Source organism: Poecilia latipinna, unplaced genomic scaffold (assembly GCF_001443285.1).
Source record: "Poecilia latipinna isolate Pla-1442-1.1 unplaced genomic scaffold, P_latipinna-1.0 Scaffold1510, whole genome shotgun sequence".
NCBI lineage: Eukaryota > Metazoa > Chordata > Actinopteri > Cyprinodontiformes > Poeciliidae > Poecilia > Poecilia latipinna.
This window is the reverse complement of record NW_015114126.1, coordinates 137,571-152,126: the sequence shown is the minus strand read 5'-3', so window position 1 is coordinate 152,126 and position 14,556 is coordinate 137,571. Positions and strand designations below refer to the sequence as shown.

Here is a 14,556-nt window from a genome sequence, read left to right as displayed (position 1 = left end):
CTCCTCCTCCTCCTCCTCCTCCAATGAACCTTTGAGGTTTGATTTCACAGACAGTTCAAGAACCCGCCTGATTCTTATACCTCTGCACAACATCCGGAAACTGTTGTTCCTGGAGGGAACTGTTCTGTCCTTTCTGCTCCATTTAGACTTTAGAAAGAGATCTAAGCTCAGATCAGTCAACAAACTTTTGCATGAAGGTCCAACACTACAGAGCTTAAACACAGCACAGTTTTTTTTTTCCGAAGATCTTTGACGTGTTGCAGTGTCAAGCGGTGTGAAATGGCTGATCTTCGTTCTCTTCCAGTATTTTCCTGAAGGAGCTGGTGAACTACGAGCAGCTGCCGGAGGATGTGGGCCACTGCTTCGTCACCTGGGTGAGACGACGTCTCCCTCCAGTATTTGTCTCGGTTTGAAGCTTCGCCCCGTTATTGAAACTGTCCATTTTCTCTGATAAGGCTGATAAGTTCCACATCTATGTGGACTACTGCAAGAACAAACCCGACTCCAGTCAGCTCATCCTGGAGCACGCTGGCAGCTTCTTTGATGTGAGTTAAACCTTGAAATTTGTCGGCGCCTCTGATCCAACTTTAGTCCATTCAGACGTAGCAGGGTGAAGGAAAACCGCTTTCTGAAACTATTTATGGTACTCTGTGTGCCTAAACAGGACATTCAGCAGAGACGTGCGCTGGCAAACACACTCAACTCCTACCTCATCAAACCAGTCCAGAGGATCACAAAGTACCAACTTCTGTTAAAGGTATCTGCAGCAGCTGCAGCACAGCCTCACACATTCACCGCTGACGCAGACTGACGGAGCAGAAATCCTCTTCTGCTCGTGCGTACCATCCTGTTCCTGCAGGAGCTGCTGTCTTGCTGTGAAGAGGGTAAAGGGGAGATCAAAGACGGCTTGGAGGTGATGCTCAGCGTTCCTAAGAGAGCCAATGACGCCATGCACTTAGCCATGCTGGACGGTAAGGCTGCTTATGCTCTGCTACTGAACAGACTCGCAGTCGCTGACTTGATCTGGCAGTCAGGCTCTCCCTCTGCTGCAGGCTTTGAGGAGAACCTGGAGGTTCAGGGTGAGCTGATCCTGCAGGACAGCTTCCAGGTTTGGGACCCGCGCGCACTGATCCGGAAGGGCCGGGACCGACACCTCTTCCTGTTCGAGTTCTCATTGGTCTTCAGCAAAGAGATCAAAGACTCGGCAGGAAGAACCAAGTACCAATACAAGAACAGACTACTGGTGAGCAATGGGTGCAGTTTTATGTTGGACCTGAAGGGGTCGCCCTTTCACTGTTGATTGATTGGTTTATTCACTCCTCTCTTGTTTCTGTCTTGTCTGCAGACGGCAGAGCTCGGGGTGACCGAGCACATAGAGGGAGACCCATGTAAATTTGCCCTGTGGGCAGGAAGAACCCCGTCTTCTGATAACAAAACTGTGCTAAAAGTAGGTCAAAGTCATTATAACGCCGTAACGCTTTGAGGCATCATCATGCACCGTTTGACACAGAAAACATGTCTCCTCCAGGCATCCAGCATGGAAGCCAAACAGGAATGGATAAAAAACATCCGTGAGGTGATCCAAGAGAGAATGACTCACCTGAAGGGGGCGCTGAAGGAGCCTCTTCATCTGCCTAAAGCGCCTGCACTGACTAAGCCCAGGAACTTCTCTAAGAGGTCAGCCAGCAGCTTCATTTCCACCTGAATGACAAGGAGTACATGTTTTTGTATTCAACAGATTGTTTTAAGTACAAATGAGACCAAAAAGAACAGAGGTGCAACATTTCCTAGTGAGAAACTGGATTAACGTCACCTGGCTGTCTAACCAGTCGGATGAGAGCATGCTGTGCTCAGACAGCCTGTGGAACGTGTGGAAGGGTTGAAGAAAAAGCTCAGTTCTCTCTGAAAAGAGTCCAGTTGAAACCAGATATTTGCAGACGCAGGACTTTTTTAACCCTTTGAAGACGAGGTCTAAATGGCCATCTCGGCGTGGAGTCTCTCTTCTCAGTGCGTCAGCGCTCGCTATGAAGCCATGTAGCGATAGCTAGCAAAACTACTACTAACACTGCACACACCACGAACTCTAACAAACCTAGTAAAATCCACAGCATCGCTGCGCCCTAGTCTCTTGCCGTATCCAAATCTCCCCCCCCCCTCTCGTCTCTCTTTCCGCGTGTCTCCGTTCTACCTAGCAACAGACCGTCAACATATTTTCATTGGTTGTTTCGAAATGTGGTACATTTAGACCCCACAAAATAAGGTGGAAATTATCAATCTTATTTCTGGCTTTATTTTGAAGTAAATAACCACAAAACCACTATAAAAACACCACTTTTATAAAGTTTGAAGTCCGTGCTGTCCAACAGAGTTGAAATGAAAACTCGGTATGCGTCCGTGTTATTACGAAGCCTTGTTAATGCGTCACATGCTTGTACGCTCCACAGCGGGCAGCGACTCCTAAGTTAAACTCCTTAACTTTGGTCAATAGTCAAAAGCTTCTCACAGCGGTTTGCTGGAGTTCTGGCCCATTCCTCCCGACAGAACCGGTGGGACTGGGTCAGGTTCGGCCTGCTTTGATCACACACACCTTTTGATGTGACTGAGATCAGTCCAAGCGTTGACTTTGTTGCTCTTTGAAGATATATTGAGATGTTGCTTCAGTAAGTTTACACAAACGGTCTGTTGTTCTGAAGCCATCTGTTGTGAAGTCAACCTGCTCCTCCTGTATCAAAACACCAACAGGGAGCAGAACATGATGCTTCCACCCAACGCTGGACGTCACAGAACTTTACTTTTTCTACTTAATGTGGCGATGGTCATCACAAGTTGCATTTCCATTCACCACAGAGTTGTGCAAACTGAAAGTGCAAAAAATAAATGTTCTTGATGGAAGCATGCCAATTTTGGAAAAGGTCTTGCTGTGATAAAATGCTTTTGCACTGTTCCTGCAGGATGAGGTGGTTTTTCAGACATATCAAAATTTGTATATTTTCCAAAACTGCAATGGAAACACTGTAATTATGAAATTGTCCTCTGTCAACATTAGTGTAATATTGACTGTTTTGGGCACAGTTGTTATGAAAATGCAGCCACTGTCAGATACTTGAGGCATAAGTGGATAAGGGCTGATGAACTGGGCACCCTGCACCCAACCAAGAACCAAAGGATGAATAGTTTTTGTTTGTAAATACACAAACACATCATGGCCTCATCTCACACTGCCGTATGTTTGTTCGGCCTCATTCAGGGAGGGAGGGGAAGATGGAGACAGTCAGGGAGACGGCAGCAGCCAACCAGATACCATCTCCATCACCTCCAGGACCTCCCAGAACACCATAGACAGCGACAAGGTAGGAAGCCCAATCTGAGCATGTGCAGAAGGAAGGCTGGCTCTGTGACGAGCTGATGACCCGCAGCTGGGCCTGCACTACAGGGTCTCCTGAGGAGCTTACCATGGGCTCCAGCAGGGGTAGAGCGTGTGTCTGTGGTAACTGGGTTACCACAGACAGGTTCTGGGAGCTGCATGTTTCAAAAGTAGTGAGCAATGTGAGTGTGAAGAGCGATGAAGACTCTGTTCAGGTTGTGTTCCGGTGTGTGTGCCGCTGATGCCGCGTGCCGACCAGTCGCCCACTTCCAAGTAAGAGGTGCACGTTTACGCAGTGTGTGCTCAACTTTAATGCAACTAATTTCATCCCTTAAGATTGTTTTGGAATAAAAAGGAAAACTTGTTTTGTAGTAAAGCTATATATATATAATTTTTGAAGGTATTTTTAAAAATGGCATGAGATCAATTTGGAATTAGACTTAAGCTGTTTAGCAAGATGTCAACATCCATAAACTGACCAAATGGGCTGTTTGGTCAGTTACCCCAGAACTTATTTAGGATTTTCAGAATTTGAAACAGGACCCTGACCTCTTCTTACTATTTCTACTACACACACACACACAGTCACTGTGGAGTTCTGCTATAATGTGGCCTTTTCACAGTGCAACCCCACGCCTACACACTGTCTTTCCTAAAATGTCAGCAGCCACCAAGCTGGCATACACACACACACACACACACACACACACAGAATGGTCCCAGCAGTGCAGCTTTTGTTGTTTTTACTCTGTGTCTCAGTTTACAACTGTTCCTTCTGTCCATTTCTACTAAGTAGTATTTTGGTCCAATCTGCAACGTTAGGCAAGTTTCCTCATTGTTGTTTTTATTCAGCATTATGATAATAGAACTTGTCTACCTCTCTTCCCGGTAGAATAAGGGATTTCTCTGCCACTTTGTGTGGGTGTGTTGTTACTTTACTCTGGTTTATTGTTCTGTGGATTTGGAAAATTCCATCTTCCTATTCTGGGATCCACCTCTGATGTTTTCCTGAAAACCAGTTTTGTTCTGAACTTTGTTTACAGAGTTCCTGTTTGATTTTTGCCACCGCGGTTAAAGCTCTGTTTGTAGACGGTTTGTGGTGACACAGTTAGTCCACTAGAACTACATGCATGATGCTTGCTTACTTGTTTGGAATTGGTGGAATGGGAACATTTAAAGCTCCTGCTATATTTTATGCATACGTTCTCAATGACCTGGTCATTGGGATTTTCTAATGTTGAATTTGGTAAAAGATGTGAAGTTTTTAAACTGCATCTTTAATTTTGTATCTGTGAAATAAAACTACAAAGGATTGGGGTTATAGCCAGCTTACTAACAAAAGGGAATCTGCCTGGAGCATTATTTCTTAAACTGGTAAAACGAGAAGAAAAATAACTATTTTGGGTTTTTAAAAACGGAGCAAAAAAAAAATGTATGAGCGGTGTAATTCAAGTATGACTATAAATAAAATAACAAGCAAAAAGACTTGTGGATTGTACAGTGTGATGGCTACGGGCAGAAATGATTTCCTGTGTTGCACTTTGGTAAGACGAGTCTCAGGCTGAAGCTGCTCCTGTATCCAGCCAGCATGTCATGAAGTGGGTGAGACTCGTCGTCCAACATGGCCTCCATGTTGGACAGGATCCTTCACCACTACAAAATGTTTGACAATGTGCAAAGGATTTACTAATAACTTAGAAGGTATACAGCCTATGTTGTCCTTAATTACTTTTACCTGTGGTTAAACTCCTGATTGAGTCGTGATGCTTTTGTTTTGAAGGGACAATTTCTTGTTTACCTACCAGCACAAAGGCAACATAACGACAATCAAAGGACAGAAGATGAGCTGTAACGGAGCTCCTAATATGTATATTATTAGCATCAGCCTTGATAAAGACAAAAGATATATTTGTGATGTACTTGTTTTAAATAATGTGCGATTTAAACTGCATTTGCTTAATTATATGTCAAAACTAAAGTTAATTTGCATTGTAAACGTTATTTTAAATTAAAATTAATCAAAGTATGCTGAGTACTTTAGCGATTGCTACAACTAGTTGCTTGACTTGAAACAACACTTTGCAATGGTCTATTAAAGGCCTTTCTGTCCAACTTGGATGAAGAGTCCAGGTCAGAGATGATATTTGGTATTCTTATTATTTTTTATTTTTTATTGATTTACCTCTGTGACGTTCTCCGAGTGTACAGCTGAAAATGTCTGCGCATCTGCACCAAGTGGTGCAATCTGTTAAAATTCCTTCAGATTTATTTCCTTCTCCATTTAAAAAAAATAAATAAATAAAAAAATAACCTGTTGGACGGAAAATATGCGGTTAATTTGACCCCTGCTGGGTTTAAGGCCAGTCTGCCTCTTATGAAGTTGGTGCTTAAATGTGATTCCACTCTTCTGTTTGGCATAATATGATTTAATAGGCATCTGAATAACTCATCACTAGTTTAAAAAAAAGGCAAATATCTTGTTAATTAAATGTAAAATAAAAAATATATGAAAATATGTTTTGACTGATAAAAAATGTTTATATCCCAGATTGTTTGGGTGGTGGAGGTAGTGAACCTCTTGCTATTTTAGTTGGGGACCCCAGAAAGAACGAGTAGCATTATTTTTTTTATTCGAATGGCCGGTGGGGGTCAGAGAGCCCAACAGGTGGCGCCGCTGCATGGCAGCCTCTCCTCTGTCAGACTGCCCCAGGTCACCTGTGGCTACTGTCCAGTAACTTGCCTACATCAGCATGCGGACCTGTGTGTGAAGCACTTTGGTGCTTTTAGGCCGTTGACGTCTGTGAGGCTGGATACTTTGTTTGGTTTCTGGTGTTCTTGTCTGTTTTCCTTAATTCCCATTAGGATCAGTTCTCTGTGAGTCCAGACCATCTCTACTGTTGTGGTCTTTCACTCATTCTACAGCTCCCTCTTTCCCAGTTTGTGTTTTTTGTCGCCTCTCCCAGGCCGCCTGCACACAAACGTTGAGGTTCTGCGTTCAGAAACATTCCTTGTGCTTTCTGTTCTCTGGTTTCACTCCTCGTCTCTCCTCCGATTAAAAACAGCCCAGCGTCGGCCCAGTCACATGTTCCGCTGTCTGCCTTTCCAGGGTGTGTGTTTAGGGTGAAGCTACCGTTTCTGGTGGTTTTGGATGACGAATCTTTTGAATATGTTTTTCTCTTTTTTTCTTCTTTCTCATCTCCTTCACTTATCCTTCTAGCATACTATTGTAATACATTTTATTTGTAGGTGCCTTTCTTGACACTTAAGGTCACCTTACAAAGATTAACATAAAAACAGACACAATGTTAAAATGCACAGTAAAATTATGCCGATAGGTATTTAACTGTACTATGTCCAATTTATGCGCCACTTACACTGATCCCTTTATTAGGATGGCTGATTTAAATAAGAGGAGTAAATCAAAATCATGTCACTAGAACAGTGATGTGGTGTGAGTCATGTAATGTTGAGCAGGACAGATCATGGTAGAAAGAAAGTTCACTTGTTTGGTCTGGACTGTAGTAAGTCGACATTAAATCCCTGTTGTTCTCACTGAACATGCTGTTTCAATGTGAGTCCATCTCAGACAATCCACTGCTGACACAAACAGAACAGTGAAGGTACAGATGGGATATTTAAACCAGTAAGGAGCAAAATTTTAACTTGTAAAAACACTAGGAGGAGGACTGTGTCATTTCCTGCAGAAATTTGGCAGGTATACATTTGTTGGTTTGAAGTATTTACAAGGAGTTGTTGGACTCCTTGTAAATACTTCTGACATGTCTTCTCCAAATAAACCTGACATATTCCCAAACTCCTAATGTCACGTTTGGAAATCCAAATACTATCGTAACAATGTGCAAACACAGAAGTCATTAATTTCAGTCTTAAATCTTAATATATATTATTACATTTATGGACTCATCAGGGTGACGCATAAGACCTAAAGACAGACGATGTAAAAAGGTCTGCTGGAAGCTCATATGTCACAGGGTGAGGTAATAAAAACCAAATAAATTCTACACAGGCTGGAAAAACTGAGTAAATTCAGAGTGTAATACTATTTGTATTTTTTCTATACATTAAGAAAATGTTGATATATTTGTATATAGATGTGGGAATGTGATGCGGTTCTCTGTTCCTTTGACCTGCTGGTTCTGTCCTGACCCTTAAGCAGCCGACAAGGTCCAGCCAGACGGCACTGCAGCCATGTATACTGCAAACAAAGGATTGGTCTTGGAATTGTTGACACATCTGTCATAATCATAATGAAAATCTCTGCTGAAATGAACACATTTCAGACTGCAGCCACTGCTGACCTTCAGGTTAGCCTGAAACACAGTTGTGGTTCTTTACTTGTTAAAAATGTTCATCATTCGCAAAAACAAGTACAGAAAAACAACACATTTCTCTCGGCATCCCATGAAAATCCTGCTACAGTTGTTAAACTTTATCAAAGTCCTTCTATTAAAAATGCAATGGATGAAATGATTGGAGTCAAAATATCGTAGTCTTAAAATCTGGAGGACAAACTTCAGATTTTGCTCTCTGCTTTTGAACACAAGCAGAAGTTGATGCAGTAAACCAGCACATAAACAAATGGTGTGGTTAAAAAAAACAAAACATAAAAACCAAAATTATTACTTTGCATTAATTTTTTTTATAGTTCTTTTTGACCCATATGCCTCCTTACATTCTTAAGTAGGTCTAATTTTGCGGGTTGTACCCTTTACATTGACTCCATTGCTGCTCTTCTCCATGTAGACAACAAGGAAGAGAGTTTATAATCTGATTTCTGTGTGGTAATGTCTGGGTCGGTCCTAGTGACGGACGTGGAATTGTCCAGCTCTCGTAAAAGTCATTAAAGATGACTGTGCTATGAGAGTTTGTGACCTAGACGGCTTTTTGTTTTTTGTTTTTTCCTTCCTTGCTCCGTCTGCTGCTTTTAGCTGAAGCTTCAGTTGCTTCACATTAACAAGATGTTCAGTGTGAACATGATGAAGCTGCTATGATCATCACGAAGGACTCGCACCAGCCACTGAGTTGGACTTTACTGTACTTCAGCTCTGTGATTCTTTTGCTGATGTCCCACCGCAGCCTTCGCCTCCTCCGTACGACTGGATTCTCCTTCCTGTGACGTGTTCCAGTGTAATGAGGCGGCTGTGGCTCAGCCTGCGGTCTGTGTTATTTAAAGCATCGTTCCAGTGGCTGTAAGCTTGGCAGTCTTCATGGCTCCTCTGCCACCAGTACTGCACTCTAGATGCTTATTTAGCTCCTGCCTTTTTTTTTTTTTTTTTATGAGCCACGCTCTATAAACCTTAGCCACTGTGTGGAACAGGAGCCCACCAATGTCTGGACCACCATAGTACAGAAAAAAATATATATTTATGTAACATTTTATTTTAAATGTACCATAACCAAAATGCCTAAAAAAAAAAACAATTGAAAACCCAATGCCACTTGTTTACCTCGTGTAAGTGGACGGGACATGCAGGACGGCACGGTGTGTCACTATGTAACGGGATTACAACTTCCATCTTTATTTCCTTCAAACTTGGATGAAAAATCTCTGGGATGAATCTGGAACGAATTTAAGTTCTCACCTTTGGGAAAAACTTCAACATTCCTGAAAAATAAGTTTGAAAATAACGAATGATGTTGTTTTTACCCAGGACCAATCAATACTGATTATTTGTGAGCTTGATGCACTTTCATCAGATACAATGAAGTCTAAAAGTTGGATTATGCAAATGATACTTGCATACATCATAGAGTAATGAATAATGCAAGAGCATAAACATGAAGTTGAAAGAATGAGAGGACAGTGGCTGGTTTTTAGACCTTAGCTGAGGTAGATAAGATCGGAAAACACCAGCTTCAAGCTTCTGCTGCTCACGTTTTCCCAACATGAAGGATATTGGAGCCGATTTATTAGTGCATCTCTAACTGAGAGGACATTCTAAGGTCTTTAGACCTCAGTGAGCCACAGTGAGAATCATTATCTGCAAATGGAGAAGACGTAGACGGTGATGGATCGTCTCGGGAGCGGTCGGCTTCCAAAGTTGGTAAAGAACCCAGAACACCTAAAACTTCACAGATGTTAAAATCGATGAGGGTCATTAATATCGATGCATCCGGATAGAGCTGACCCCCAAACCTGCTGTTCAGCTCCTGTACAGAAATGCATCTTGCACCTTCACAAACCCATGAGAGCCAATCGGCCCTCATGGACTGACTCGTTTTTATTTCCTTTTTTTACTTCTTAAAGTAGTAGGACAAATTTCTTGCCGGATGAATGCAACAAAAACCCATTTTCCGAAAGAATTTCTCCTGTACATAAGCGAGAACTGGCCTATAATTTGATGTTCCAGTGAGCGGTTTAGAAATAAAAAATGGCCTTTCTTGGTGCTGCAGTGTGCCGATTAGACTCTGCTACACAGGCAGCGATTGTTGACATGTATGTTCTCATGAATCAGATTCATTGAGCTCAAAGTGAAGCTGTACTTTAACCATCTGCTGCTCATATGACTTTTTTGCCCTTCCCATTTCCACACACACACACACACACACACTTATTTTGCTGTCAGTTGGAAGCGTTTTAGTGCCTCAGTCGCTTCCATGGAGTGGGAGAAATGTGAACACACTGACCCACACACACACACACAGCGAGCAGAATAGTGTTGTCATCAAACACAAAGCAACGGTTGTTTGTTCAGGCTGAGGCAGAGGGTGCATGAGGGCGTGTTTATGTGTGTGTGTGTGTGTGTGGCAGAGACGCAGCGAAGAGAGCTGTCAGAAGGACAGAGCGACAGAGAGGGGGAAGAGACGAGGCCGACATGCCAAAGTGGATGAGCTTTAAGTTGTTCAAGGAGAGCAGCAGAGTGAGTACAAACTGCTGGACTGAACTCAGACTAAACAAACAGAGCTGCTGTTGTTTTCGTCTGCTTTAATGTCAAACTGTTCTTCTGGGAGAAGCTGTATAGAAACTGAACTGTGTTTAAAGGATACAGCTGAGAACTGTGATGTTCTCTTTCCAGCAGGACTGGTCTCCTACAGGTAGAAACGGTTTTCAATCCTTTTCGTCTCGTAGGAAAGAGCTCGAAGCTCCTCTTTCTTACACCGGTTGTCTGATCAGGCTGAACCTCAGATGTACGCCTTGACAGTTTTTCCTCTCCTGAATGCGTCTCTAGTCCTCTTTGCACAGGACTAGAGACATAGTCTCTAGTCTGAAGATGACTTGCGGTTTTCATTTTTTAATTATTTTGCCACAGTCGAGATTGTAAACATCGAAATGATTGCATATCATCAATTTAGTTTTACGTTTTTATAGTAAGAGATTTTGGGTTTCTTTTTGAGGTCCTTCCATGTCTATAATGTTGAGGTTTCCATTCACTTAAGTCCAGCTTTACTATAGCAGAGTAGATTAATACTTGGTGTGTGTGTAGGCAGCAGGCAGACAGGAAATGGGTTATTAAACTCAGACAGGATGAATGAAATGTGAGCATTGAGAAATCTGAATCTAAACCTGATGGATGCTACAGAACAGATTCAAGTACAAACGTTGTTCCTTTTTCACCAACTTCAGTAAATGTCTTTTTCTAAGAACCCTAATGCTAGTTTTATTAGAAGGATTTGAAATGTGCAAAATGTATGCAGTCGATATGCAAGAAGAAGGAGCATCCCCAGTGCCTTGCACAACTTTTTATACCCTTCAACCTTTTCTCATCCCATTGTTAGAACTGCAAACTTCATTGTGTTCTGATGGTAGTTGAAGTGATATGCCAACACAAAGTGGCTTATAACTGTAGCTTTCAATCATTTAAATAAATAAACTCAACGTGTGACATGTACTATGGTAAACCCCCTTTAATCTGATACACTTACAGAAAGTCCAGAGCAACCAGTCACCTTTAGCCTGACCACTGCCGTCCTCGGCAATTCTACTTTTCTTCTCCCTTCGTTGCTCCGTCTGGGATTTCTATTCTTCTTTCAGCCGGTCTAATCAGCGAACAGAAGGAGAAGTTCTGAACGATGACATTAATTTTCTGCTCTGTTTTTGAATTGTAGTCGGCATGTAGTTTCAGTAATGGTAGTGAAGGAAGCCGTTCAGTCCGTGTTGGCCACACTTCCTAATATTGAGTGATTAAAATTGGAGGCAAGTACAATGTTATATGACCTTTTGTCATTAGTAAAGATGTCATGGCCCTGCTCCCAAGGTGCTGTTTACAGTGCACACAATGTCTAGTAAGCTTCATTGAGCCATCATACGTCATTTGCCAAACATCCAAAACATCCAATAGTTTCAAACTTCACCACAGTTCATGCCTCAAGCTAACAATCATTTTTTAGTAGTCGAAGGTCCAGAATCTCCGTATGCACCAAAGTGTAAAACAAGTGACTGTTTAACTTCAAAAGTCATCTAATCTATACAGTCCATCCTCTTAAAATGGGAAACATCTGACATAATAGAAACATGGACATCCATCAGAAATGACAGGCTCAGATGGAAGCATCTGTTGCAGGAAGAAAGTCCCTGTTAAAGGAAAGAAGTCCTGTTTGCAGTGTAGGCCACAAAGCAGACATGTGGGAGAAGAGAGAAACCCCAAAGTATCGACTCTGGGTGACTCGCCACAAATCCACGCCTCACATTTAAATTTATGGTTAAAAAAAAAAAACATCTTGAAAACAATCATTTTCCTCCCACTATGCAGTATTCTGTATGGGTCTAACCTATAAAACCCCAATGAATGCAGTGAAGCTTGAGCTTGTAATGTGAAAAGGTTCAAAGGTTATGAATACTTATCCAAGGCCTGTATATAATCCATCATGCTGCCGTTTTAGTCACACTGCTAGCATGCTATTGTTGTTTTACCTCAGCACCTAGTGTCTGAAACATGAGTTTTAAAATCAATTCAGACATTGTTGTATCGTTTTTTTATTTTCACATTTTGTTTGCTTTAAAAACAAATTAGCCCACTGACTCATACAGGAAAGGTGTGACTTGTGGAAAAGTTTTTCTTCATGGATGGTTTAGTTTTATGTTGTTTTTTTTTTTTATTCTACTTTTTACACAGTACAGAAACCTGGAAATGGCTTTGAATAGATGCATTTTCCTGAGCTGTGGAAGCTGTTCATTCATTCGAGTGTTGGAAACATGTACCCAGTGTCTGACCCCCATCTTATCAGCCATCACCGTCTTTGTCTTTTTATTGTTTGACATGCTTCTACCCAGGCTCCGCCCCCTGATTGATGCTACTTGTAGCTTTCTGTTAAACAATATGAGAATAACTGCATTTTTTCTAATAATAATAATAATAAATCGCCTCATTAACTGGATTGAAGCTTATCCATGTCAGGGCATGGAAACTGATGCATTTAATACCCAGAACTTTGCACAGAAGCAACACCTGGTGTCTGAAACGTGAGTTTTAAATGTAGTAAGATTTATATTACAAATGGTCTGTGTGACCAGCTGACTGTCAGATTTATAATAAAAACACATGAGAACTATGGTGGATCATCATGCTGAAATGAGCGGGGGGTTCCTTCTGTTGTGTCAAACCCTTTGGAGAGTCTCACACTCAATGTGAAACTCTTTATCAGCCCTGCATAGTTCCACTCCACACGCCCTTCGGTTTTTACGATGCTGCTTTAAAACTGACGTGCAATATTATATAATCTGTGATATGTGGCAGATCAGAGGCGGTTTAGAGAGGGGCTCGTCTGCAGGCTGATAACGGCTGAAACGGGCTTTATAATTCAGAGTTGGGACACTCTAATCACGGCATCTCTGAATGTTTATGGCACCGTGGTGGTGTACATGCGACTGCTGGCGTTTCTGATATTCGGGTTTTTGCACTGTTTGTTCTATACTGACTTCACCCCAACAGGTCCAATGTGGAAATGTGGAGCCGTAGACGATCAGCTTAACTCGATTCACCACTGAAATGTCCAAACAGAACCTGGTGATTGGATGTACAATATATTTTCACTTCAGTACCTGGGGGGATCGTTCCATGACATTCTGTCCAGTTTCAGTTTGTAAGCAACTGTAAGCATGTTTTACATTCAACACCTTTGTATGTGACTTATGTAGATGGCTGTTCTCGGCATCACTGACATGGTATTGCATCTTAAATGAATCAACTTGAAGCTTTAGTTGCTTTAGTGGACTGTCGCTCTTCATTCTTTGTGATTTTGGTTATCCGAAGTCGGTATAGAAATGATGCCTCCAGAGAACGTAAAACTCCCACCGTGTCAGTAAGTGGGGTCAGTCCTGCTGGGTGTCGGCTCTTATTCCTCACATTGACTAGAAACCTGAAGCTGCTGGAGCACTGAATTATTCTCAGAAACCTCAAACGGTGCGAGCGTGTGTGTTTGTGTGGGTTAGAGAGGTCATATGACAGCTGGTAGATGTTTTTTTTATTAATAATATTCACTAAAGCTCTTTGTTTTCATCTTTGGTGAACCTTGTCTTTCATATCTTCACTGCAATATAAGCCAATAATACTGATCTGATTTAGTAGGAACCTATTCAGTTAGCTGCGCTAATGTCAATTAGGATCCAGCTCATTTTATGTCTAAATGCATACATACTTAATCTAGTCTTAATCAAATTCTGGCCCAAGTCTAATTCTTTTTGTCATTCAGGATCAGTGTAACTGAGTTTGACAAGTTGGTCTTTCTAAAATGCCTCCATTAAACTCTGAACCCTAACTGGGAGCAGGGTTTCCCAAGCCATACGTTTATACTTGAGGCATTGAAATGGATTCGAGGCAAAGGGTGTGAATCCCACCGTCTGCGTCCCCAGATGGTGGGATTAAATCAAATAGTATCGTCATTTTCAACAAGCAAATGTAAAAGTGTTTCAGGTCTACCCTCTGTGTCTAAATGTAAGCATTCATGAGGATCCTGTGAATGTCTGGGATGCCCCAAGCAACTGCTTAGGTCTACTTTAGGTCATCTTTGAATGTGACCAGCATTACACAGCCTGATCGAAGATTCACTGATTTGACTGAAGTGCAAAAAAAATATTTTTAAACTTTTTGTACTTACCTTTTTAAAAAAAAATAAAATAAAATAAAAAAGTTAGACTATATTTATGTGTTTGGATATTGTCAACAGTGTCTTCCAACAACATACACCATAATTACCTAATTATTTAACATTTTTTGATACAAAAACACATAGTG

General features: G+C 41.6%; 1 protein-coding gene across 1 annotated transcript in view; it reads left to right on the top strand.

Annotated features, from left to right (window-relative positions):
* Positions 1-287: 287 nt before the first annotated feature.
* The window catches only part of LOC106963232 (kalirin-like), a gene marked incomplete at its 5' end in the record, with an annotated part of 68,987 nt that continues 54,718 nt past the window's right edge, over positions 288-14,556 (top strand). The window contains 8 exons of the mRNA XM_015058022.1: positions 288-374; positions 456-545; positions 665-757; positions 860-971; positions 1,053-1,243; positions 1,346-1,447; positions 1,529-1,677; positions 3,248-3,350. Coding sequence (XP_014913508.1) covers positions 288-374; positions 456-545; positions 665-757; positions 860-971; positions 1,053-1,243; positions 1,346-1,447; positions 1,529-1,677; positions 3,248-3,350 — 927 coding nt within the window. The remainder of the gene's footprint in view (positions 375-455; positions 546-664; positions 758-859; positions 972-1,052; positions 1,244-1,345; positions 1,448-1,528; positions 1,678-3,247; positions 3,351-14,556) is intronic.